Below are 27,500 nucleotides of genomic sequence, written 5' to 3' on the forward strand. Positions count from 1 at the left end.
TGATTTTATATGCTTTTTATAGTAAAGTTTTCAATTTCAGGTCTAAGATCACTAAACTGCTAATATGCTTATATGGGTGAAAACATGCTCATTTTGTTTTTCATCTTTCCTTCTCTTTTCTCCTCTTTCTTCTCTTCTTTTTGTCTTTACTGTTCATCCACTTTCTTCCATTTTCCCTCCTGGCTGCACCCTATGTTTCTATCCCCTACTCTTCTCTCTTCCTTTCCTGCCCGTTTTTCTCTTTTCCATCCTCTGTTCAGACGTGCCTCTCCATCAAACTGCTTCTTTATTTTTTCATATTTTTTTCTGCCTTTCCCCCTCTCTTCCCTGCCATTTCTGTTATATTTCCCCCTTCCTGTGTTTCCATTTTTTTTCTTTTTAGATGGCAATATTGCAGTTGATTTAGTCTTTTTTTCATTAGTTGACATGACTGAGAATTTGAGTCTCATTTCAGGTTCATCTCCTGACCTCATCCTGGATACACTCCTCCAGTGTAAGACACTTATCTACAGCAGTATAAGGAACCCACTTATGTTTATACCTCTTATCAAGTATGTGAATTCGTGGTCACTTTTCTGCAATATATGAAGTGTGTATTTTGATAAAGTTCCTTGAATGGTTTGAAAATATCCAGTAGATGACTAGCAATTTATGAAGGGGCTGATTATCTGATTTTGTTAACTGCGTTAATTATGGAGTGCATGCTTACAAGCACTGTCTTCCGTAATTTGTTTTTGTTGATTTTGTTTACACATAGATGGCTCTAGTAATTCTTAGTCACAGGGTCAATTACAAGGTCTACCCACCCTCACCTGTTTACTCCATTTATGAAGAAATGTTTACAATTTTGTTCCTATTTTTCCTGTTGATTAAGTTAAAATGATAGTAATGATAGCTTAGTATAAAGATAAAAACTTTCAGGTAGGTTAATTGCAGTAGTTCTCAACTTTTTAGTAACGTTGTGAAAGATCACTATTACCGCTGCCCCAATCCCCTTGTTATGTGAAAGTTCAAGGAAAGGAAAATGCAGGAATTCCTAACTTTCAATGCATTTTATATGTATGAAACCAATTTTACACAAGAAATATAAGATTTAGATATTTTTCCTTTCTCAAAAGAATAGAGTCAAGGCATTGTTGATTTCATCACAAATAGGAATGAATGCATTATTTCTTTGGTAATTAAGAGGAAACAGACATTGCTACATTATTTGATTATATCATCCTTTAATAGAATGTTTGTCTCAAGCTCTCCTGAAAAAAATTGACCTTTCACTGTCTTGGATCACTTTCATCAGCAATAGATATTTGATCATCATTATTAATTATTATTGACATTTGTTTATTTAATTTTTTATTCATTTATTTAGATATTCAGTTGTTTTTAGTTATTATATATCAATTATATATCAGTTTTCTTCAGGGAATAATTACTTTTAGGAAATGCCACATTACTCCCGCCCCCACCCTCTAGAAACCGTTTCATTACCATCATAGAGGTAATGAACCCCGGTTTGAAAACCACTGGTCTAGTGTAATTGAATCCTGGTTAACTAAGTGTGTGTTTGGGAAGCTTTCTGTGAGTAAACAAAATTGATAAAACAGTCGAGAGTGCTGGTACCCAGGGACAGTGTGTTAAGCATATTTTATATCCTCAGTGTTAATAATAGTTAAATGTATTATTTATCCTGTTAATAATCACAATTTAAATGTTAAGTAAGAGAGTTATGAAGGTAGGGAAAGTACCATGATTTGGAGAATTTGATATATCAGCTTAAGTTTGATCAGCACTTCACTTCCTTATGTTAGAATCTGCTTTATAGTTGCATCAGAATGCATTACTGAAAGAAAGAAAAAAATGATGAGCAATCAGTTATCACATGCATGAATCAAGAAAGAAGGATATTATAAACTTTTGAGGTTACTCTTCTGCTTGCCCAGTTTCTTGGAATCATAATGCAAAATTTGTTATCTTAGATTTGAAGTACAGATCATTGACGGAATCTTAAATAATCTAAATCTTTTATCTTCCTTTGACAAGCAGAGCTATGTGCAGGGATGAGTTTGCTTCATTCATAAGTATTTCAACAATATCATTGACTCCATACACAGTTAATAGATACGTCAATTTGAAAATTGTTTTCTTACTTCTAGGCTTGTGACAAGCCTTGCATTTTGTTGATAAAATTGTAGATTGTTACATGAAAAAAAAAAAAATTAGACAGTAGGACATGAAGTCATTACTGAGTTTATTTGAATAGAAAAATGCAAAAGGAGGAAGCAAGTGATTGGGTATGTTCCTGTTTCATGGTTGTAATTTACAATTTGCTGTTTTTCAGGAGAATCTTCCACACATTCAAGGTGCAAACTTCCTTAACCCCAAAACTGTACCTAAAGTTCTTGTTGCTAGGGAAACTTTGGCTCTTCATGGAAGAAAAATCAAAGGTAAGCAGTATGATATGGTATAGGTTTGCCCTTTTTAATTTTTTTATGAATGACATAATTTGAGCAACAGGTGTTAGGTCCATTTCAGTTACTTAACTAAGACTGCAGTGCTTTTGTTACCTTGAGATAATCTGGCAGGCATCCTATTAACCCACTAGCAACGTTACATTTTCGAGCCAAAAATAATAGTTTCCGAGTGGCTTCGAAATTGGCTCACAGAGGAGTCCGGGAATCTGCCCGTGCGCTGCCCACCACAGGTGACAAAATTAGAGTGTAAGCTCTGATCTAGTGTTGCACAGGCGGAATGCTTGGTAATGTTTACCTTTCCAGGTGTCTCATATGTGGAACACCAGTTGTAAGTGGGTTAAAGTTGTCAAACTGTGTAATGATGTGGAAAGTATGATTTTGGTATGTATTGCTAGTGAAGCTTACTTCTTATGGCATTTGATAATCTGACAACTTGTTCTTTAAAGGAAATTATCCTACTTGAACTGCAAATCCTCAAATGAGGCTTTAACCCCCAGGCCCCTAAAAGGGCATGATCTTTCAAGTTTTTAAAAGGCATTTTGGTTCAAGGCATTTGGAGAGCTTAATTTTGCACACCAAAAGATGTATATTTCATTGCTATCTATATCATTATGTTTTACTCTGTACAAATGAAAATGAGATTGAATGTAATAAGAAACAAGTCCTGTACACTGAAGAATTTTCCCCCCTAATTCCCCCCCCTAAAAGATGTAAAAAATGTATACATATCAAAACCATTTTGTAAATTGAATGATTAATGAATGTATTATTATTATTATTGTTTTTATTATTATTTAATTGTTTGATTTTTATTGTTTTTCCCAAGATGGAAGGCCCTCTGAATTATTTATTCCTCAAGTCCGATGCATTGTCCTTAAGGGGACTGTCCCTGATTCATAACCCTCTGAGACAAGGAATCTTCTGCGCAGACACGTGAAAAAAAAAATAGAATAAATAAATAGTTTTACCCCTCAAACCCCCTTAATTCCGCTGCTCTATTCAGGGACGGTCCCCTTAATATGATATTGTTTTTTTTTTTTTTTCAGCTTCCAAACACAAGGATGTACATCATAAAGTCATTGCCCGTCCCTCAGTCATTTAAGGAATGGGCGTGTCAGAACAATCTAAATTGGTTGAAGGAGAACGACTTCACAACAAAGACTATCTTGAAGAGGATGACGGTCTCAGCAACTTTGAATGTAAGTGTAAGACAGTATTGTGTTGGATTTGTTCTTCAAGGAATTTTGAGATGAACTTTTTTCTTTTTGTCCTCTTAACCCATTGGATCCAGATGTTTCAGTGCTATCACATGGCCCAAAAGCCGAACATTAGGTTTACTTGAATGGCCACACAGGCAGCTGTGTGGCTGGTAGACAATGCGCACACGAACACTTGTGTGTGAGTTTAAGATTCCATGCTTCCCCTTTGCAATGTTATTGTCTCTTTTTGGGCATTAGCATTATTAGCTTTTTTGCCATTTTCCAATATTTATATTTGTCATCTGATTTGCTTCATCCAGATGATAATAGACTGTTTTCCTTATCATCTCTCTAGGTAGACCATGATTCAGTATGATAATGATAACAATAAGTAGCATTTTGTTATTTTTTCTTCATATTCAATTATCTGTAATACAATCTGCACTGCTGGTTATGGCGAGTAGGAACAGGATTCTAAACATGGAAGTAGTGCCCTCCTTGGAGCCGGCACTCTTCCTGTCATGGCTCACAGGCGGTAAATTTGTTTATCAATGGAAATGAATAAGGCAAAATTCCTTTCCTAAATGCCCAATGAGTCTAATCACCCTCCAAGAGATCTGTGCACTTAGGGCAAGTCATTCCTGTCACCCCGGCCCTCTGGTGAAATTCTCATGTTGGCAAGTTCACCTCACACCGGCTCTCAGCCAGTTTTTCCCATGATGGCATGTTCATGTCACCTGCCCCTTCAGCTAATTTTTTTCATGATTTGATGGTTACAGCATCTGGATCATAGGTTTTAATCTTACTGTTGATTGTTATTATTATTATTTTTTTATTCTTTCACATTATTGTTATCTATAAATAAGTTTCTGATATTGCATATTATAAGCTTGTATAGGCCTAGCCTTATATATAATTGCTTTCATATTCCTTATCAGTGTCTTCATTTTCCTCCACAGATTTTGCATGGAAAATGTTTTGTAAAACAACAGGATCTCACCAGTGATACAACAAACAAGGAAATGAACAGTAAGAACAAGAACACACTTGTTCAAGAAAAAGAAACCATTACCAGTGAGCACAGTGAAATCAAAGCTGAAACCACAGGGAATAATGATGAAAAGAAAAAGAAGACAAAGAAGAAGAAGAAGAAGAAGAAGAAGAACCAGAATAAGAAGATAGATGCAGGCAAAGGAAATGATGATTCCATTTCTATGAAAGAGACAGAAGAAATGACAAAGATGGATGAAATTAAAGAACAAGAGAATGTGAAACCAGGAAAGAGTGTGCTAAAGCAGAGGGAAAGAGAAGGGGATGATGAATTGCCAGAGAATATCAAGAAACTGAAAGTCCAGAGTGTTCAGAAACCAGTAGAAAAACGTGAAGAAACAAGTAAGGAAGAAATGTACGATAGTTTTAGTGAGAAAAAGTTGAAAAATCAAAAGCGTAAGAATGTAGAAGCAACCACTCCAGTTTTGGTCAAAGTGAAAAAGGTTGCTTCAAAGAGTGAAGAGAAACTTAAAGAAAATGATATAGAAGTTCTGGACAAAAATAAGAAAACAAAAAGAAAATTGGAAACTGTTGTTGATGACACTAAAGAGAGGATTGATAGTAAGGAGAAGAATGATGCCATGTTGAAACGTGCATCAGAGAAAATCAGGACTGATAAGTACATAAAGGCTGTTCAGAAGTTAGCTGACACTCACCACAAAGGAAAGGAGGTGGGACTTTCAGATGTAACTCGAAGTGCAGAGAGCCAAATTCACAAAGGCAGAGTGAATATTGTGAAGAAGAATCAGCAGGTAGTAAGTAGGAGTGAGGAGCTAAATAGCATGGGTGATGAAGAGATAGAAGACGCAGTTCACAAATTGGTTGAGAGGAAAGAGGTCAAAACTCCGGAGGCAAAGAAGAAGCTCTGTCTCTTCAATGAAGTGGCTACTGATGGCAAAAATAAGAAGTTGAAGACGTCACCAGTGATAACAAGATTACAAGATCTGAGTCAGGAGAGGAAACAGTTGGGCTCTAGTCCATCAGTTGGAGGAAATGAAGAGAGAGTGATGACTAGCCCCTGGGAGAAGGTAACCATGACAAGAGAAGATATCATTGAAGTGCGGCAGAGAATAAGACGTAATAGTGTTAGCTTTACTGTCACAGATTTGATGCCAAAAGAAGACATGACCCCAAATAAAGAAAAATCACCCTACCAAAGAACTGCTAACAAAATTTGTAGTAGAATAGTTCAAAGTCCTTCAGGAATGACCTTTGAAGTTTTTGACATGGACGATGACGATGATCACCAAAGTGTAGATTCAGATGATGCTTCGAGTGTCAGGTCATCAACTGAGGAACCTGGAGAGAAAAGTAATTTGAATGAAAAAGTTGAAGAGAATGATACTTCTGATATTATTGAGGTTTCTGAAACTGATTCAGTAGTAGCTGTAACACAAACCCCAAACAAGGATCATGCTGTTAATGATAAGACCAAGGAAATAGGCAATACTTCTACAGGAAAAGAATTAGATTCAGAACTGGAAATTGTTGAAGTCATTCAGAAAAAAGAGCCTGAGGTTTCTCAAAAAGATGAAAATACACTTGAAGATTCATCAGATATAGATGAAGCATCTGCATCTGACTCTGACATCATTCCATGTGATGAATCTACAAAGATGTTTACAGATGAAGAAAATAAACATTACCATGATAAACTAATAGCACAGGAACTAAAAAGAAAAGCAGAAAATATAGTGGAAATGGATAAGCTAGAATTCCAAAGGAAGAAAACCAAGGAAAATGGCCACCATGTCAGTAATGGAGATGATGCTGGAAACCCAGACACAGATGAGAGAAAATGTGAAGTAGTAAATGTGAATTGTACTCCCAATAGCCACACTGAAGAAAAAAGGGGAAGTGAACATGGATTAGAGAGCGATGGGGACATGGAAATACTACTGCAGACAATTGCTAGGGATACTGGTAGAATAGCTTCAGTTAGTGGATATAAAGAAAACTTGGTTCCTAAGGAGAATATTCAAGACAGATTAGAAGAAATTGATATTAAGGAGTGTACAGCGAAGGAAAAAGAAGCAGATTTAGCTTCAGAAAACAAAAAGTTATCCAATGGTCCAGTAAGTACCAGCGAATCCACGGATGGAAATCATGCCAATCATGTAAAGGACTTGGATAGGAAGGTGAATGGTATAGATTCACGAGCCATTATAGAGAATAAAAAAGATGAAGATACCAATCATATACATGAAAATGAAGTACCTTCTGAAGATTACAACAAGGAAAGTGACATTAACAGTGAAAATATTAAGAACAAAAATCTGGGGGATAACATTGAGGTTGAGAATAAGTCTGCAGCTAATAATTCTTTCAGATCAGAATCACCAGATGTAGAACCTCTCAGAATTGACAATGAGTTCCCAGAAAACCCAGATATTTCTCCAGATAATAAGAATTCCCAATCTGCACCACCTTTGAAAGATTCAATACCTGTAGATTCTGTAGAAGAAGATTCTGAGTCCACTGAAGGAGCTGATGAAGCATACGAAGCCAGTAGTGATGCATCAGAGGATCCTATGCCAAAAGTTCGCAAAAGGACTAGGTCATTACGTAGAAATCTCATTTCGCACTCTGTTTTGCAGGATGCCTCAGACTCTGATGTCTCTCCAATAAGAAATAGGAGAAGTCGCATGACTTCTGAAGTGACACCCACCGCAGGAAAGGAATCCCCTCATAGGCAAAGGACTCGCAGCGCATGTTCAGAAGTTACAAGGCCTCATCCAGATGCTTTAGAAACAGATCAGCTTGTAGCTCCCAATGATATGGGTAATGATATTGATGTGAAATCTTTGAGCGAAGTTGTGTGTGATGTTCATCAAAATATTAGTGAATGTGATTCTTTGTGCAGCTTAGAAACTATGCAGGACTCCACAGGTACTCATATTACCAGTGAAGACACTTCTTTCTTCTTAAATGATCTGAAAGGATCACACAGCATATCCTCAAGTGCTACACCCATTATTTCAGCTTCAGGAACTCCTATTAAGAATGCTACCGACCCTGTGTCATCCCCTGTTACAAGACGTTCCTCCAGACTACTTGCTAGTGAAATCTCTGAAAAAAGCAAAACACAGAGGCGATCGCTACCTTCAGGTGCACTTTCTGATGCAGCGGTCACCTCAAAAAGCTTAGCAACAAGAGTTCTGACAAGAAACGTAAGACGAAAATCTTTTTCGGATACTGAAATGCACTCGCAGCAGGCACATCAGCAGAAATTTGATGTGATGGGGAGTCCTAAAATAACTAAAAAAGTAGAAAATAATAGTACAGAGATTATGAAGATTACTGAAGAAGAAGTTGACTCTGATAACTTGTCTCTAGGATTGGATGGAAATTTCAGCTCTTCTAGTCTCTCTTGCAGTCTTCTTCAGATTGAGGAGGAACCCCTTGCTGAATGTGATAATAATAATGAAAAACAGATACAAGCTGCTGTAAGTGACTTGAGAATATATGATACAAATGCAGATGCAACAAGTGAATCTCAGATCCAAGAAAAGGAACAAAAGTTAGTATTAGCAAATCAGGTCAGTGCTTCAGCGGAAGACATGCAAGAGGGCACGGATGCAACCGAATCTGATATTGTGTGTCATGTATCTGATTCTGAAAATCAAGTAAAACTTAGAGAAACTGAATCCATGGAGGTTGTTATTTGTGATCAGCTCTCAAAGGGAAGTGTGTTGGAAGACCACCATGAAGTTGAAGCTTGTTTACCTGAAGATGTAGATGAAGAACTTGAGGTTCTCTCTACATCTGGTGTAGATGATACTGAAGATTTATCCTATGGATTGCCCAGTTCTTTCACACTGAATAAAGAGGAGGGTTCAGAAAATCTAGAAACACAGATAACAACTCCAAAATCCTTCACTAGATTAAGGTCCTTGTCTCAACGTAGATCTGGTGGAAAAGGATCTAAGAAAGATGATAGAGTCAATGATCTGAAGTTTGATTCTCCTCATCTTTCTTCTCCAAAAGTCAAAGCTCAGCTCGTCTCAGAAGCCGTCTTGAACAAAGAAGTCCTAATAAGCCCTGAGGTCAGTGATGAAGAGTGTGAGTTGGTTTCACCAGGGGGAGATGAGGCTAACCTGCCAAAGGACAGTTTCACGCTGTCTGGTGGTCCTGATACTGTTACACCAGTGAGCCGCAGGAACAAGAGGAGGAGTGGAGGTGGCATTAGATCTCCTCAGAAAATGATCCCAGAAGAGCAGGATGAGACGACAACTCATATTGCTAGTGTTCCTGGATCTCCTGCTAGTAAGATATCACGCATTCAGAGGACCAAGATATTTTCACCCAAATCACCCAAAGTTGCTGCAGAAAATACTGAAGAAAGTACAGATATAACTGTATCAGAACAACAAAAATCTGTTAATACAGAAACAGAAGTCAAAGTAAAATCCTCCATGAAAAGTGCTTCGCAAGAACTTTCTGAAGAAATCATCTCAAATAAATCTCCCGTTCTAGAAACACCAGCAGCCACACCATCCCCCAGAAGAAATTCAGGCAAAGGCCATGCCACAGGGTCTAGCAGTCAGGCAGCTCCAGATATTGATGCTGAAAGTGATACTTCTGTTGTGAAAGAGTCCAGTGAGGTGGCTAGTGTAAGTACACAGGAGACGAGCTTAAATTTGGACTCAGAAAGTAAATATTCTCCAGTGAAAACAAGGAGGAACAGAAGGTCATCACTTGCAATTATGGCCTCAGAACTCAAGCCAACTGATATTGTTAAGATTAACAAGATCAAATATTCATCGCCTGATCTACAGAATGAAAATGCTGAGACTTCAAAAGAGGATTCCGCGCCTGTGTATAGAACACGTCGCAGCATGACTTTGAAGAAGCAAGACTTGAAACAAGAGTTGTTATCTGCCCCATTCTCCCCCAGAAGGAGCAGTAGAAGGAAGTCAGTAGCATCTAATTCATCTGAGAGCACAGTAAGTGATGAATTTACTTTGATACTTTAATCAAAAAACTTATTTGTATCTTTATTTGTGCAAGGAATTATTCCTTGACTATTTTTATTATATGATGATTTATTTTGTTTATTTTTGTATTATTATTGCTATTCTTGTGTGTGATTTATGGATTAGTTAGATAAGATTGACCATATATAATGAATATGATTATTGACTTGTCAGCCTAAAGCTATGGCACTGTTTTGAAGCCAAAATTTTGGTAGTAGGTAGTATCAGTACAGAGTCACGTATCTCAGTATCTTTTTTTTTTTATGCAGAGCTTTTGCTAACTGACCATTTATTGTTTGATAGGGAAGCATAGAAGTTATGCCATTACGAAGTCGCAGATCCAGCACTGCTTCATCTTCTGAAGATAAACACCCCCAGATCCCAGAAGAGCCAGCATGCCCAAAGAAGAGCTCCCTTAAGAATACTCCAATGGGTTTGGCCTCACCACGCACAAAGAACGACAGGACATCACTGTTGAAAAATGAGCCCAGGAATAGCTCACCTGCCAGAGCAACTCGTTCAAGCTCATCATTCACTGAAGTAACTACTAATCTTGCCTCCAAAAGTGGCACACCTGTCCGTACATCATCAAGACTTGCCTCCAGAAAGGAGTCCCATACAGATTCATCGTGTGAGAATGGCTCATCAAGTGAAACCTCGTCCAAAGGAAGTAATATAGGTAGATCATTTCTCAAGAAAGTATCATCAGATGTGCCATCCACCAGCAGTGACACACCAGCAGGACAGTTGAATGTCTCCGCTAAAGTGAACAGTGAATTGCATACTGCCTCAGTCACAGATATTAAATCTCCTACAAAGTCCTCAACCTTTAAGCCATCCCACGACAAGAAAGTGGCCAGCTCATCGTCAGGGAATGAATCGCCAGCACGGCCATTTTCACCAGTGGGAAGCAAAACCCCAGTCAGGTCAGCCTCTTTGCCCCTAGTGAATAAAACGCCTACAAGGTCGTCTCCATTGAATTCTGTGAACAAAACCCCTTCAGGATCACCTATGAACAAAAGATCTTTGAGATCCCCTTCTGTTAATAAAACACCTGTTAGGTCACCTATTACTAATGCATCAGCAAGATCACCTGGAAGACCACCATCTGTTAATAAATCTCTAACAAGATCACCAGCAGCAAGTACAGTCTCTCTGAAATCAGCCACTCACATTAAATCCCCTCTCACATCACCTATTGTAAACAGAACTCTGGTAACAGCCTCTGCTAGTGAAGCTTCGTTGACCTCACCCACCAGAGTGTCTCGAAGATCACTCAGTTCTGACAGATCTCCTTTAGCCTCGCCCTCCTCCAGCAAAACACATACAAGGTCATCTTCCATCAGCAAATCCCCCGGACGACTGCCTACAGAAAAAGGTGCTACTAAACAATCCCCAAGGAAGAGCTCATCTCCTTCAAGAGCAGCAGACACAAACAGTAAAGGGTCTTCTAAAGGTAAGATATCCATGAATGTAGCTTTAAACCTGGAATTTTATCATGTGTTTAGAGTAATAACCATCATTCTTACTATGATATTTTATCTTGGAAATGATTTTGTAATATATCAGTATTTTGATAGGTAGTGATTAGTATTATAAGACTATTGGGCCCTTCATCATTCTTTTCTTCTCTTTGTATAATCTCCTTGGAAGAAGATAGGTAAGTATTCACCTTCTGCAGATATTCAAGACTAGCAAAGTACATTATGAAGTCTGCATTCCTGGTTTAAGGAAAATGAAACTGTGCTTCATTAAAAACCCTTGTGAAAAGATGATGTTACTAGGATGTTCAAAGATGTAAATTAGATTATGAAATCTAAACTTGGTGATATGCTTATAACCAACAGGAAAGAACTTATGTAATGTAGTTGTATGTTGCTCAAAGAACATATTTGTTTAAATATATATTTATGTAAGTCATGTGAATGGTTAAAATAGTATTAAAGTATGTAGAAGGGTAATTTTTTGTAGTTTTGTAACTGATATTTTGTAGATGGAAAGTGAACGTAAAAGTTGAATGCCAAATTTTGTTTACCTGGCCTCTAGTTATCTCTTTAACCATCCTTCTTTTCTTTATTCTCCTCTTCCTCTTTCTTTTCCTCCTCCTCCTCCTCCTCCTCCTCCTCCTCCTCCTCCTCCTCTCTCCTCTCTCCTCCTCTTCTCTTCTCTCCTTTCTTCCTCTCCCTTCCCCTCACCCCTTCCTCCTCCTCCTCCTCCCCTATCATTACTTCTTTGTGTTCTTACCCTCCTTGCTCAAATCAATTTTTTTCCCATATTGAAAGGCATTTCAGATATTCTGTATCCGATTTCTAGTACCAAATTTCAGAAATCTCAAGGGCACTAAAATAAGGGAGCTTTGTGTCCTCAGATGCTGAACCCGTAATGACAACCCGCAGCCTGAGGCACCGGCAAGTGACTTATTCGGTATCATGAGTGACTGCCATGTAGCCTTTGCTGTTCACTGAAGGCTGTATTCCGCTGTGGCTGCCTGAATTGTTGATTGGAAGAGTAGTTGCTCAGCTGGTGGCAGAAGAAGTAGCTGTTGGATGGCAGACCAAGGTAGCAGCCATGAATAGTCGTGGTGGAAAATCCAGGTTGTGGACACTAACTACATTGCTAACATTAGCCTCAAATACTTAACGTCTCTCTTGGCACACAACTCTTCCATTTGAGTTTGGGTCATTTGGTGTGTCTTCTGTCAAGATGTGATATTATCCATCTGATATCTGCTGTGTTAAGGACTTTTCAATCATATTGCTTAGGATTGTAACATCTCTTTATTTTTAGAACCTGGTTTGAGTATTTAAAGTCTGACTGGGAAGATAGTTTTTGTTTTGTTCTTGTTTTTTTGTTTTTGTTTTGTATGTTGTATCAGTAGTAAAGTTTATATGAATTATTTTTGTAGAGTTCATTTCTCTGATGATGTTGCAGAAAGTATCTTTATGATTTAAGTGGTGTGTGTCTGAATTCACCGAAAATACTTTCCTTAAACATTTTGTTTTAGATATTGTTCTTGTTAAGTTCTCTTTGTAGTGTTTTTCAATTAGTATATTTTGAAAGTCCATGTAGATGTAGCTTATTTTGTTTAGACCAATCAAAATACTTCGTATTTCTTGGTGCAAGGAGGGCTATTAATATTATGAATCTTTTTGTAATAGTATATTACATAGAGCTAAATGAACAACACTGTTGTACAGGTATTACCATTATCATGACTTCGTTGTAGATGATACTGTACATCCATTTACTTAAACTAATTTTGGATGTTTGTATAGATATATATGATACTTAAGGTTGCATTGTGCAAGATGATGTTAAATATAATGTGATATATATTTGCTTTCCTTACAGTTAGAATTGCATTTTTATGTACTATATATGGTTTGGATTATGGAATTAATCTCCAAGAAAAAAAACATTACTTTTTTATAATATTTACTGCCTTAGAAATTGTAGCAATGTAAAACAAGATTACCTGCAAGTGATTGTGAATATTGTATTGGAAATACACAATTTTACATTCCTTTATAAGGTCTCAGTAATGCTTGGTATCACTTTTTTGTTTTGAGAAAGCAGCTGTAGTGAAGTATTTACTCTGTTGTGATAAGTATCATTGCCTCCCTGTAAAGTGATCTTTGTGCCAGCTGTTCTGGTGGAAAAGCTGTGCTTAAAAACAATCAATATTGTATAAGAGTGAACAGGACCCTAATTCTATAGAGCAAACTGCCTTGCACCTAAGTGTCTGTGTCATGTGCTTGGAATAACGTAATGTTGTAGGTCATTAATGGGTTTTCACTGTAGCAGAAAAGCTTTTTGTGGTCAGTAAAAAATTTAATTATTTGCATGTTGCCCATAGATAGATAAATATGTAATAACCAGGTCTTTCATGTTGAAAATAAAGGATGTTTTTATGAAAATTAAATGCCTATTAAGCTTTAAACGGTTGACTATCATCACAGGCCCTTGTGGTAAACAGGAAAATTTTGTCTGTCTAAGATTTAGTAGATTTCATCCATTGCAAACGTTTATAATTTTTACAATTTTTTTTTTTTTTTAATGGGTAGCATAAGGAAAAGTATGACATAAAACATTTTCTTTTTAGTGCCAAAACTCCCATTGTATATGAAGTGCCACAAAGTCATCTGAAAAAAAATTGGTTATTTAAATAATCAGCAGTTTGCTGCCTTCAAGTAATTCTTAAAAAAGAATTACAATTTCTCTCTGCGCATTTTGATTTTGAAAGAAATGTTACTCTTCCCTCTTTTGTTTGTAATTGTCCAATGGCAATTTTTGTAAATTCATGATTTTGTATTCTGTTCACCATTGAGCATTTTATCATGTTTAAATCATTGGCAGAGCAATGTGACTTAAAAATGGTTTTATATGAACGAAAATACAAACACGGTAATGTGTGTACAAAGATGAAGTGAGATAGCACAGTAAGAAAGAAAAATTGTTCTTTACTTTTTGTGGAGTTTTCATTTCGAGATTTCATTTGCATATTATCAGTTGATTTTATATTTTAAGAGTTAAAAAAAATAGTTTGCATCCTACCACTGACATTAAGTTGCCCAATGCTGCTTGTTTGCAATATGTGCATCCATATGTATGAGGATTGTGGTGGAAGTTTTATTAGCATTAGTCATGTCTGTACCAAATTCATGAAAATAACCTCACCTTACCTTAAGCTCTGAAGTTTGTAACATGTGTACTTTAATTTTTTAAATGGTTATATGATAAAAAGTCTTCCATTATTATTGAAGGGAATATCATTTTTTCTCTTGAAAAGCACTGTGATTACAAGATGGTTGAAGAGGTTGTAATGCAGTTCTTGTAAAACATACATGTTAGTTTTGTATTGTTATCCTGAACTGGGTGTATTTTATTTCCACTGTATTTAAATTATTGTTGAGTGAGATTTAATTGTGAATTATATCCAGAAGGTTTATTACTAACAGCAGTTTCCTTCTTTATACTGAACAATATTGTAAGTAGACCATAACATGTAAAGATCAGTTTTGTTATAAAGATCAAATAAATTAAGAATCCCAACTTCATTGTGCTGTTGCATATATTGTTACTGTAACAAGTTTTTGTTTTTGTTATTTAACTGCAAGCTTAAATTAACTGTTATTACTTTGCAGTACATTATATATAAGGGTGATTAGTTCCATCCTACCTTTATTTTTATTTCTTACTTCTTAGGTTTTTGTTACTTTGATTTCAATGTATGCCTGTGAATTGTGCAGTAACAGCCTGTAGTGTTTCTAATCTACATTTTGTCAGAATTAAACTTCAAGAGGATGTTATTTCTCACTTTTCTTTTTGCCATACAGCAAGTATAAAAGAAAACACTGGAAAAGTACAGAAAGTATAGGTTAACAGGAACCCTTTCATCAGTCTAAGTTGCTTATGGTGTGAACACTATGGTTCGTACTTAGATAAAATTAAAGATTTTTCTCAAGAGTTTCTCCATGTCTTTCATTTTGTTCTTCACTTTTTTGTATACCTATCAGTAATCATGATACTCCTTTGGATATTTGGAAAGTAATGAAGAATATACTTGTCCTACATATGATTGAAGTATTTATGACTGAGAGGCCAACTCAAAAAAAAAAAAAAAAAAAAAAAAAAAAAAAAAAATAGATAGTACTATTTTTGTGGAGAATTTTATTGAGAAGGAATATTAAGCTTGTCTGTGTGAGGCTCATTGTGCTTTCTGTTGTGGGGATTTTGTTCAGGTGTCTTTACGGGCTGGCGTTTCGGTTGATGGATAATTGAGGATTGTTCCACATACTACTATGCCAACTTACTCCTGCTTGGTAGAATGGTTGAAGTGTTGTGGGATTTTAAAAGGATATCAGACCTCGCATACAAGAGGGTACTGGAGCTGCTTTTCAGTAATGGAATTGTTCTTGTATTTCTGATCAGTTTTGTTGGATGTCTTTATTTTTATTTTTCTGTTGTCCTGTGCATGCTTTACAGCAACCTTTACCTGTACTTTCCCTCACCTATCTTCCCAACTTGTTAGACATCCTTACATAATCCAGCATTTTTTCTCCTTCCTCAGACCCAAACATATCCTTCAATTGATCTAATTCCCTCTTTGCTTATTCCTACCTTAATCCATATACTAATTCTTCCCATTTTCCAGTACCATCCTACTGCTGTACAACTGTTTGTGTGCAGCACCTAATCATTAACCTATTGTTTCTGCATGCTTCACCGTCATCACATGGTCCAAAATATATGCATTAGGCATACATGAGTGGACACTATGCCATTTTCCAATGTCTATATTTGTTATATAAGATGCTTGATCCAGATGGTAGTAGACTTCCTTGAACAGACTTTTCAGTAATGAAACTCAGGGCCATAATAATTATATAACAATGATTGATATTTTGTTTTTCGTCTTTTTTCCATAATATTCAATGTTCTGTAATACAATCTGTGCAGCTGGTCAAGGCAGCCAATAATAGGATCCTGAGTATAGAAATTGTGTCTGCCTGGAGCTGGTGCTCTTCGAGTCATGGCTCACATATGATACATTCCATACTTGTTTATTGATGGAAATAATGCAAAAGCCTCTTCCTAAACACAAAATGAGTGTAATCACCCTCCAAGAGGTTTGTGCTCTTGTGGCAAGTCTTTCCCATCACCCCAGCCTACAGTTGAAATGCTCACAGCCAGATTCAAGTCACCCATCGCTCATGCCAAATTTTTTCATAGTGTGATAGTCATGTCATTCGGATTATAGTTAACTCACCTCCCTCTACCCTTTACAATACTATGCCTTTCTGTAGTGCTACATAACCTTTGTTTACTTTGTAACCATTAATCATTGGTACCACTGTCAGACCATGGGCCCTTAAAAAATAGAAGGCTTTCCTTCTTTTTTACACCACAATGGTTAAAAAAGAACAAAACACATGTTAGACATCACAGGTAATGTAGCACTTAGGAAGGTAGAGTAGCAAAATGATTTTTACTATAAGTATAAGCTGTAAGGTGCTAAATGTTTTATATGAAGATCCAAATGAGCTTCACACAAACAGCAGAAACTGCTTAGAGGGACCACAGTTGAGTTGGTTATCAGAATTTTACATTTATGAAATAATATATACTTAATCAATTTCATATGCTTCAGACATTGGTATTGTAACTTGGGAAGATGGACAATAGTAAACAGTCATCTTCTAAACATATATAGAGAATGAGAGGAGCCAAATAAAGCCAGTGCTATTATTAATAAAATAAGTTGTAAAGTACAATGAAAGTCGGTAAACTGGCCTGAAGTTGTGGAGTGCTTTGTGCATTAACATGGTTTGTTTTAGACAAGGAAATAGGTTTGAAAAAATGGATTTATAAATTTGTATCAGAAAACATATCATGAATGGGTTATTTTCCTTATTCAAAAAACCTATTAAAAATATAAAGGGGTCTCTTAAGTATGTTTCCATCTATGAAAAGGGGATTTTCAAAGTGTTTTAATATAAACTTGTAATACATTTTGCACATATCCCTTAAGTAAAAGAAAATTATAAAAAGCGAGTACTGAGTAGAGAGACACACGAGTGTGTGAATGAATGAAAAATGACTAACGAAAGGCAAGTAACAATTGAGCAATGTCTTAATTTAATTAAAACAGAAATTGGAGTGAATTTTTTTTTTATTATTATTATTATTTTAAAGATCTTGTTTGGAAGATTATATAAATGACAAGTAACAGAAAAAAAAGAAAAAAAGAAGAAAAAAAAAAAAAAAAAGCAAGGAAATGGAAGTGTTCTAAAGGGGTGAGCTTGCACAAGATTAAATCTATACAAATGTTTGTAAGGTTAATAATAATCCCCATTTATCTTTCAAACAATTTAATGAACATTCATACTTGATATTACAGAGTAGCCAAGTTTCAAGATGCCACAAAATCTCTACAAGTGTGAAAATATTGCTTATCTGTTGTACATTCCTTGTATATTGTCATTCATTCTACGAAGAAAAAATATAACATGAAAGTCCCAAGACATTCTCTCTCAACCTTATAAATTATTAACTATGTAATAATTTCAACAACAACCACTACATCAAATATTACTGTAAAAGGGGTTTACCTGTCATTGTACAAAAAAGAAAATTTTTATGATCGTGAAATTTATTTCCTTGCCTTCTTTTTGGGAGTTCTCTTCATTTTGCCCTTCTTGCCTTCTGATCGCATCTTTCCCTTGATATCCTTTTTCAATCTCTTGTCAACCAGCTTGTATGGACCCTTGCCGGCACCTCTTGGCTTGCGTCCCTGATTTGTCTTCTTCATTACAATGTAGGTTCGTTCTTTCTTCTCCAAGGGTCTCATTGCAGCCTTGTACAACCTGTTATAATAATAATTATGGAATTAATTTAATAACTTCAAGTCAGAGTTTGAGTAGAAAATTAATATCAATAGATTTTGTCTCATTACTTACTTTTTCACCTGCGACACCTTCTCCCTCTGTGTCATCTCTGCATTGGTAGCAATAGATTCTGCCTTCTTTCTTGCCTTTTCCATGTGCTTCTTCACCTTACGTTGTTTTCTAGCTTTAGCCTCTACTACCTTCTTAAGCGTACGGGCATTAACAGCCTTCTCACGATCACGATACATTCTCAAGTCAGCCTGGAATGTAAAAAGTTGATTTTTAATTGTGGTGCAATATAGCAGCCTTAAAATAAATTCCTTAGACAGAGTTTATGTCAATACCACCTGTCTTTAAAGCTTGATATGTATTTTAATGTAAAGAAAAACTATTAATTTTCTAATGTAAAGAAAAACTATTAATTTTCAAAGACGAAATGTGAAACGTACTGGATCAACTTCCACGGGTTTAGTGTTGTATTTATTTTCGCTTGCTGCAAACCATTCAGGCAAGTCTTCATCACCAAACATGTTCCTGGAAAGAAAGGACAAAATTTTAAAAGGCTTTGCAGGTGTCGCAAGGTGTTTAATCACATTTTAATTTACATGTTTTTTTCCTAAACCCAAAATAAGGCATCTCTCAAGTGATGAGATTTTGAACTTTTCTTGCATATCTTGTAACAAAGTTCTCGAAGGTAGAAGCTGATGAAATTTAAAACCTTCAAGACATACCAATTGCTTTTCAAGACGTGTTGTCCCCATAATGTGTAGGCCTACTTGTGTAAAAAAAAAAACAAAAAAAAACACCCCAACATGATTTTTACATAGCCTCTTGAATATATTGTGTGCCAGATTATTATTATTATTATTTTTTTTTTTCCACACAGCCCATAAGTTGCGTCAATCAGCAAATCTCAAGGTCTAATGTAACTTGACAAATGATTTTTGATCAAGCTGTGTAAAGATCCGCAAGTGAATGAATCATGGCAGTGTCCGCCAGTAACAGATATATGTATATTATTTGAATATACCTTATAAGATATACCTTGGGCAAATTTAAGACATGTGACAAACAAGCTTTTTCTTCTATTATTTTATCATTTATTTTGAAGGTCTCAAATTTCTAAGAAATTACTGAAGATATTTTAAGACTTTTTAAGGTGTGCCTGAACCCTGAATAAGTTTCAACCCTTTAAGGGGAAGAGTCATCAGTACGGTTCACAAATTACAATTTTTTCATACTTTGTGTGTAGATACATGACCATGTGACGCACCCAGGGTGCTGGTTGCCAGATGCGTAACGTGCTCCTTTCCGCGGTTTAAAGGTCTGGAGTATTTAAAAGCCCTCGTGCTACCACACCTCTTTTTGCTTATGCTTTGGTTTTCTTGTATTTTCAAATTTTTTTGGTATGATACTGCTGTATGATAGTTTAGGCTGCGTTCAACAGACAGGCAGCAGTAGCAAGGACGGGAGAACAGTGCGATTGATAAAGTTTTCGGGAGTACTCGTTTTGTTTTCAACCTGTTGAAAACCTAACAATATGTCATTTATATATCAGAAATGCATAATATACGATTTATTATGTACTATGATATGTAAATGACAGAGGGACCAGGAGCCTTGACATCTGAAAGTATACTTTTCAGAGAACACTCCCACCTAACCTAACCTAACCTAACCTAACCTTAACATAAAGTTGACCTAAAATTACCTGAACAAGGCCTGACCCTCTACCACAGGACTCATATTAAAGGCCAAGGAATTGTCTAAGTAAGTATTCACATTTGGTAATCATTGGTATGACCTTTATGATGTAATGACGATGAATGACAAAAACTGCTATTTTCTCAAAATCATATTTTCACGCATGATAGTAAGGTGAACTTTGTATGTAATTACGCAATTTGAATAACTCTTGTTGCAAAACGATCGTCCAGTTCGTATCTACTAACTGTAGCAAAGTCATGCATTATTTCCACCAAGTACATTTTTTACTGAAAAAAAATACTGGCGAAAAAAGAAGGCGCTTTTTGCAAGGTAACTGAAATATTGTCATTTCAGATAAGATTTACATAAATGCTACATTTGGTACTCCTATTTGTTGAATAACTCTGGTCAGAAGAAAACTGCAGTACTATTCACTATAAGGAAACCATCACATAATTTTTTAATATCATCTTGCTGTTTTTTTTTTTTTTTTTGCACAAAAATTTACGCAGCTTTTTATATAAAATTTCTTATATACGAGCATCACATACCCATGCACTTCGTGTAAAAAAATTATTGACCAAGCTAAAAAACTAAAGTAAGCAGGATCGGATAACGAATTTCGTGATCGTACCGACGACTCTTCCCCTTAAAAGGTACCCCAAATTTGCAAAATCCCTTCCCCAAAACTGAAGGGCAGTTACCTCATCAAAGATAATACCCAAAAAATCATGCATTTCACTGCATATTGACAAATCCTTATTGCACTGTAGTTGGCTAATGTAGAATAGTAGTTACACAAGAGTCAATACAATGTTACACAACATGGAGTTTACGTGCATACTAAGAAAAGAAAAGATGTTTTTATTTTGCATTTATGGTAACATATATTGCAATATATTGGCTTGAGAATGCCTACAGACATACAAGCAGAAAAAAAGACAATGATATGATTTTTAATAATGATAAAGTAATCATAAATATATTGCTGGAGAAAATATAAATCAATCAAACCTATATATAGAAAAGTAGACTACCTTGTATAAAGCAGTGTGCCTGGAACTAGTACAAACTGCTCTAGTCAGGAGCAGACTAACCCCTATACAAGGTAGTTTCCCTTCTGACTTTACCTCATTAGCCAAGGAACAAGTTCTCCCTGTGCACCATGAAATGCCACAGGCCCTTACTTGGTTAAAAAGCATGGTAAATCTTAACTTCTCATCTTGTATCATCATTACTATATAAAATGATTTAACTATATATTACCAAAAATACTGTATTTTAAAAGCACTCTGTAAATATTCATAATAGACATAAATTCAGTTTTATAATACCAGCATTCTATAGCCAGATTTGTAAGCCTGTGTCACATGAAGAGCCCTTGCTGCCCAACCCTTTTCTTTTATCACCATTAAATTTCTATAAGCGCATTGTTATTAGACAGTTGACTAGTAGAAAATACAACACATGACTAGAAACAATTTTTCCTACGCGTAATAGCAGGATACCAAAATGCAACACATGATTAGGATTTTTTTTTCCTTTTTCCTACATGTATGTATGTATGTATGTATGCATGCTTATGCATACCATTTCTTCAATCAAAATAAAAAATTATCATTATCATTATTATTATTATTATTATTATTTATTATTATTATTATCATTTTTTTTTTGGGGGGGGGGGGGCAATTTAAACAAACAACTTTACTCCAGCCAGTAATTAAATACTTTCTTCAATATTAATATTTTCAAAATTTGATTTGATGAGATATACGCTCATCTAAGTGGACTGCAATGTCCCCTATAGCCCAACATGAAGGGTTAATAAATTAAGCAAATAAAATGTATGCCCTCATTACAATACTACCCCTCCCTCCCGCTCTCTCTCTTACCTCTACCTCTAACATCCCCTCATTATCTCTTCTGTTTATCCCTCACCTATTGCGTTCAACCTGTAGTCACTTACCTGTTCCAACCAGCATCTATAATATCCCTTTTAGCCTTCTTGGAATGAATCATCTTCGTTGCAAATGCTAGGCCTTCTGGATCAAGTGGGATTTCCCTATCTTTTTCTTTGATAGCTGTGGAAAAAAGAAAGCATGTACATGTGTATGGGTTTGTGAGTGTATACATAAATGTGTGGCAGCAATAATTCCCATCTTCTTGAGGAAATACATTTTAAAGAAAAATCTGGACTAATACTAGAAATCTTCTAGCTAAAATGTACACTCAATATACGTCTATGCATTTACAATATTATTGCTTATATTTCATCTGAGACACTTGTAATACAAGAAATCTGAAGAGGCAAGAAAAAAGAAACCTCCAACACCACTCACCAGCACCGGCAGCTAGATGTGGTCCAATCTGTGGCTGTTGATTTTCTTTATTAGTCTTTGCTTTTTTGGCCTTGGGCTGTGAATCCTCATCGGGGTCTTCCGCATCAGTGAACACTTCTTCTTCAGAGTCTGTGTCAGAGTCGGAGTCGGAGTCAGAGTCAGAATCAGAACCTTTCTGCAAGAGGAATTTATGGGAATAATGTTAATAGTCATCAGCAGAGGATAATGCTGTCAACTTTCTTAAACATTTACCAAAACTTCAGAAATTCACTTAAAGATCATCAGTATTTCATAAAGACTGCCCTCCTAATACTTGCACAAAATGTAATACATACAGCTTTGCCCTTCCTGTCTCTTTTCTTCTCTTTTGTTTCCTTTTGTTTGTACAGCTCTCCTCCCCGGGATTCGTATTCCCTGATGGCTAACTCAACACCAACATCATCATCAACGTCATTCTCTACATCATTGAAGATATCCTGCAAGAGAAGAAAACACCTTACAATGAAGAACATTTTCAAATAACACACCTTGCAATATTATCTTGCTGATCTGCCTCTTTCATGAAACATCAAAGAGCTACCAGATGAAATAATCACTTGCCTGATTAAACCATAGCTCTGCCCTCCTGATCCGCTTAGCCTCCTCCTGGTCCCCAACCAGGTCAGTCAGCAGAGGATTGTCCTCGCCGGTCTTCAGGTCTTCGACACTCTTTAAATCTGCTTGAGTCCTGGCCACAGGATCTGCTTTCAGACCCAGGCCTTCATCCTCTACCTCCTCTTCCTCCACCACTAAATCTTTGGGATTCACATAATACCTGCACAGAAGAAAAAAAATCTCACCTTTTGCCGCCACCCAAACACCCAAACGCAGTCAGAGTAAAACTCTTGTTGTGGCATGCAAGTCTGCATTCATCATAAAAATCAGTGGGTAAATCAGCTAGTATACAATCATTGTAACTGATGGACGAAGGAGTTTAAATAATATAAGTGACATGATGTGCATGCCCTTTCCACTGGGTAATTTTAGTTTATTGCATCCACTGAGATGGCTCTACAAGTGATTAGCAGTCAATTATCAACCCAATCTATCTCACCTGTTTACCCTTTTCCTTGACTTTTGGAAAGTTTCATTTCTATTATCTGATTATTCTTTGTTATTAGTATCTTAACAACACTTCAGTAATCATAATGTCAACAATAAGAAAGGCATTGCTATTAGTAGCTTATGAAAGAAAGAAAGAAAACACAAAACACTAGGGCCTTCTAATTGACTCCTTGGTGGCTGAGCACCTGTGGAGCCATTCTTGTACATCAAAATTCACTAAAAATTACAGTGGACAGTACATAAACCCACAGTCAATAGGTCAAAATATCAGAGTAAATTCAAATTGCAGCATCTTGTTTATCAAAATTAATTCATACTATGCTTACAAAAACTCTCATAGGTCAACTTTTTGGCTATATCTAAACCACTGCAAAATTAAATTAAGCTATACTGATATCAGATTTCAAACTCTTTCAACAAGGAATGACTAATACTAACCAGAAAACTGACAACCTTACAGTCTACTGCATGTATTTTCAAATTTCTTTGCAAAAGGAATTTTAAAGGCAAATAAATGCCCAAGTTATTCATATGACAAAACTATGCAACTCCCTTTGGACTGTTCCTACCTCCATTGTAAAACAAAGGCCAAGTATATATATTATTAACACTGAGTATCCTTATGGACCCCCCCCCCCCAAAAAAAAAAAAAAAAAAAAAAAAAAAAAAAATGCTAGAAAATAAATCTACAAAACAGAATCAATTGCTAACCTTCCAGTCTCATCTAATTCCTCTTCCCCCTGTCTGACCATCCTATACTTCGGTCGTTTCTCCTGTGCTGCCTCTTCTTCAAGTGGAACACTATCAGCAGACACATCTACCACATCATCAACACTACGCATCTGTAATGAAAAAAGACATCCTGAATATCTTGATAAATCGGGCCTGAAACAGATTACTCAACTTATATTTCACACGTATCAGCTGACAGAGGTAATACCTATGTTACCAATGAACAAAATCATAAATCAATATATGTACACTTCTTGATATATTTTGCTAATCATTAGGAGTGATCCTTGACATATTCATTTAGACACACAATACATCTCAATACTTACTTCACCCAGTCTGCTCAGACTGAAAACATGTTTTTCTGACTCATCTATAGGTCCTTGGTCACCTGGAATGAGTGTCTTGAGGCGTAACCTTTGCAGCTGCTTCTGCAATACCTTCTGTCTCTTTTTAAGTACTTTCTTCTGTTCATGGGCAGCTAGAAGCTGGTGTTTGAGAAAATGGAAAAATCAGTCAACTTTAAAATACTTTTGTTCTGAAACACTAAAGAAAGTAGAACAAACATTCATCATAATGCATAAACATATATAACCAAAATCTTTGCCTGACATGGTTTTCTTTCCTCACCTCCATTTCTGCAATCTGCTGATCAATCTTCTGCAACTCCTCTTGTTTGAGTTCTTCTGGTGTCTTTTGAGCTTCTTGTATTTGCTCCTCCTCCTTTTTCTTTGCCTCTTGCGCTTTTGCATATTCATCCTGAAGGAAAAAATCCCAACTCGGTCATATAAAAACACAATCACAGACATACACAAATCTATATGTTCACAGTAGCACAATTTACACACCTCTTTAGCAAAGGATATAACTTACTGCCAGTTTCTTCCTCCAAACTAGAAGCTTTTTGATTTCCTTCCTCCCAAGAACTTTGATGTCCTTACAATATTCAAAGATTTCTTCTGAAGTTTGTGGGTGTTTCTTTGCCTTTTCATCGTCGAACTCCAACTATACACACACAGAAAACATATGAGCAAAATTAGCTAAAAGTAGAAGCTGTAAAATAATCATTATTATATACAATATTTTTAAATACACTTCTCATATTGCATATATACACATTTCTATCATAATACACTTTATAAATACTTATATACATAAGGAACCAATAAATACCTCCCAAGCATCTGCAAGAACTTCCATGAAATTTTCTGCATGAATGAACTGTGATACTGGAATCTTCTTGTGGATTATGGTCGCGCCTTCCTCATATCCCTCAGCTTTATCACGACTCTGAAATATAAAAATGTGTTGATCAATTAATATTAAAACTTTTGAATTCATAACTTTTGAATTCATATAATGTGTCCTTGCAGGGAATGAAATCCCTGACCTCTTACACAATCTGAGATCATGCTTTTGAATTGACAAGAACCAGCTTGGAAAACCAAAAATGTACCTTTTTTGTTCTTAATAAATTTATCTTGGGTTTAGGTTCAAGGTCAAGTTCATTGAAGACATGCTGAGCACTGAAGAATTCTGGATCAACCTTATCTGGGGCAAGGAAGCCCTGACAAACCACAAAAATTTCCGCAGACTCATAACGTGATGCATCTGGTTTTGTAGCTTCCACCTAGAAGAAGGACAAAACAATGTTAGCCTTCTGTTTCAAATTAACTATGTAATTTTAAATTTGCAACAAATGTGACAAGAGAAAAAAGGCCCTTGATTGTTTCACTCAATTATTTCTTTATCTAAGAAGTGATGACTAGATGAAACTATACCAAGTTAGCATACAATCAAATTGCCAGAAACTTAACAATATCAAGTAAACAAGATGTGCATTTTATGACCTAGATGATATAGGAAGAAAGTACAGGAATGATGAAATGACTCTTTTATCCTCCATAATACATATACATATATCAGAAAGCAATTACCTTCTTGAAGAACTTCTTAAACACGTATTCTAATTTGAAGTAGTCCTTAGATCGGAAGACCTTTGATACAAAGTATCCACCTTTATTCAAGAATTCAGTTGCCAGTTTGAAGGCATGGAGTACCAAGAGATTCTGTGTGTATGCATCATAGATCCAATTTTTACCTGGGAAAAATCAAACATGTAAATTATTAATAGATCTTTTAACACTTCAATTCATATATCAAAAGTAGCATTACAAATCACTTCAGAAATGAGTTACAAATATGCTTCATAAACTCACCATTTTTCACTTTCATTTATATATCAAAATATAATTTATACAAGAGTAAAGCCATTATTAGAATTTCCAAAGCACCCACCCATGTTAGGGGCGCCATCATGAAGAACGACATCTGCTTTCCAGGTCTTCAGGGCACCTCGCAGCTCTGACCTGGTCTTCTCTGTGGTGATGTCTCCATGGATAGAGAGGCAGCCGTAGATTGGGTCTATCCTATTTCTGTCCACGCCAATAACAAAGGAAGACAATGGCATGTACTTTTTGGCGACCTGCATCCATGATCCAGGAGCTGCACACAGATCGATGCATACTCTGGATTTTTGCAAGAACTGATACTTGGCATTGAGCTGGATCAATTTGTATGCCGATCGAGCACGATAACCTGAAAGCAGTAAGAGACATTGGCTATGGTTTTGGAAAAGACAGGAAACCAAATAATAAAAAAAATATCTGCTGTAATTTACACCACCTATACAGTAAAGTTATAAAATTCCCCTGGGCAATTGGCAATTTATAGGGGAGACACACACACACACCTTCCTATCCCCTAACCAGATACAAGCCCCCAGACTACCCTTCCCTAAGGCCAGCCCTGGACCCATTCCCCTGGAGTAACTTTCTATTGGGGCAAGACCCCAGACCCCCTTCTGAATGGTGCACATAAAGATGGAGAAGATGAGGTGTGTTGGGAGAGCGTGGGAGGAAGGAGAACAGAGGGAACTTGAGTAGGAGGAGGATGGATATTGGCAAATACTTTAAATGTTGATGGAATAAGAACAGAGGGATTGGAGGGTGGATGAGGGAGCGGAGTGTTCCCTTGGGTCATATTTGGGAAGTTTTGGAGGTCTTCAAGATTTTCTGTAGGGGAGTTGGGTGGAGAGGACTGAGAGACAAAGGTTCCCTGGTGAGAAGAGGAGATAGATATCCAAGGAGCACATGAACTACTTCGGATATCACAGTAATGAGTTAAGAGGTCAGTGTTGTGTTATTCCTGGCAATGTAAACAAGAAGACTGACTTAGAATCTGAAAGGTGATATCCAAGGTATACTTTTATCATTTATCGGTGACCATGAGGCCACTGCAGCTTAAACTATGCTTAATGCTATTCTATTTTTTACTCTCTATAAGATGGCAGTGTCCATTTCCCTCTATCTACACGTGTCGCTATAAGTAGTTTATACTGAAATGGTCTACCCCCTCATGGTCCCCATAAGGGCTAAAGGCTAGGCAATGAACCAAGGGAATACTGTGCCCATGACTCCCAGTGCCCATTCATGACACAAAGCCAGCTTTTCATCCTTTCAGCAAGGCTCTC

The 27,500-nt window shown here is 36.3% G+C and overlaps 2 protein-coding genes across 3 annotated transcripts in view; one reads left to right on the top strand and one right to left on the bottom strand.

Moving 5' to 3' along the window:
- The window catches only part of LOC113822723 (microtubule-associated protein futsch), a 34,647-nt gene extending 19,482 nt beyond the window's left edge, over positions 1 to 15,165 (top strand). Inside the window, exons 7-12 of one of the 2 annotated variants that reach the window (XM_070125783.1) lie at positions 455 to 551; positions 2,339 to 2,444; positions 3,518 to 3,670; positions 4,630 to 9,666; positions 10,000 to 11,152; positions 12,065 to 15,165. In XM_070125783.1, the coding sequence (XP_069981884.1) occupies positions 455 to 551; positions 2,339 to 2,444; positions 3,518 to 3,670; positions 4,630 to 9,666; positions 10,000 to 11,152; positions 12,065 to 12,129 (6,611 nt within the window). In that variant the 3' untranslated portion in view covers positions 12,130 to 15,165. Of the gene's footprint in view, positions 1 to 454; positions 552 to 2,338; positions 2,445 to 3,517; positions 3,671 to 4,629; positions 9,667 to 9,999; positions 11,153 to 11,349; positions 11,489 to 12,064 lie in introns of those variants that run through there. The other variant, XM_070125784.1, reaches the window with a different exon arrangement.
- A 2,385-nt stretch (positions 15,166 to 17,550) lies between these two features.
- Positions 17,551 to 27,500, bottom strand: part of LOC113822724 (pre-rRNA 2'-O-ribose RNA methyltransferase FTSJ3) — an 11,198-nt gene continuing 1,248 nt past the window's right edge. Inside the window, exons 2-16 of the mRNA XM_027375261.2 lie at positions 26,267 to 26,566; positions 25,906 to 26,069; positions 25,425 to 25,598; positions 25,142 to 25,258; positions 24,842 to 24,973; positions 24,599 to 24,727; positions 24,298 to 24,456; positions 23,948 to 24,078; positions 22,733 to 22,946; positions 22,468 to 22,608; positions 22,133 to 22,307; positions 21,760 to 21,874; positions 18,533 to 18,617; positions 18,156 to 18,343; positions 17,551 to 18,062 (exon numbers count right to left, since the gene is read on the bottom strand). Of these exons, the coding sequence (XP_027231062.2) occupies positions 17,849 to 18,062; positions 18,156 to 18,343; positions 18,533 to 18,617; positions 21,760 to 21,874; positions 22,133 to 22,307; positions 22,468 to 22,608; positions 22,733 to 22,946; positions 23,948 to 24,078; positions 24,298 to 24,456; positions 24,599 to 24,727; positions 24,842 to 24,973; positions 25,142 to 25,258; positions 25,425 to 25,598; positions 25,906 to 26,069; positions 26,267 to 26,566 (2,438 nt within the window). The 3' untranslated portion in view covers positions 17,551 to 17,848. The remainder of the gene's footprint in view (positions 18,063 to 18,155; positions 18,344 to 18,532; positions 18,618 to 21,759; positions 21,875 to 22,132; positions 22,308 to 22,467; positions 22,609 to 22,732; positions 22,947 to 23,947; positions 24,079 to 24,297; positions 24,457 to 24,598; positions 24,728 to 24,841; positions 24,974 to 25,141; positions 25,259 to 25,424; positions 25,599 to 25,905; positions 26,070 to 26,266; positions 26,567 to 27,500) is intronic.

Source organism: Penaeus vannamei, chromosome 9, assembly GCF_042767895.1.
Source record: "Penaeus vannamei isolate JL-2024 chromosome 9, ASM4276789v1, whole genome shotgun sequence".
Classification (NCBI taxonomy): domain Eukaryota; kingdom Metazoa; phylum Arthropoda; class Malacostraca; order Decapoda; family Penaeidae; genus Penaeus; species Penaeus vannamei.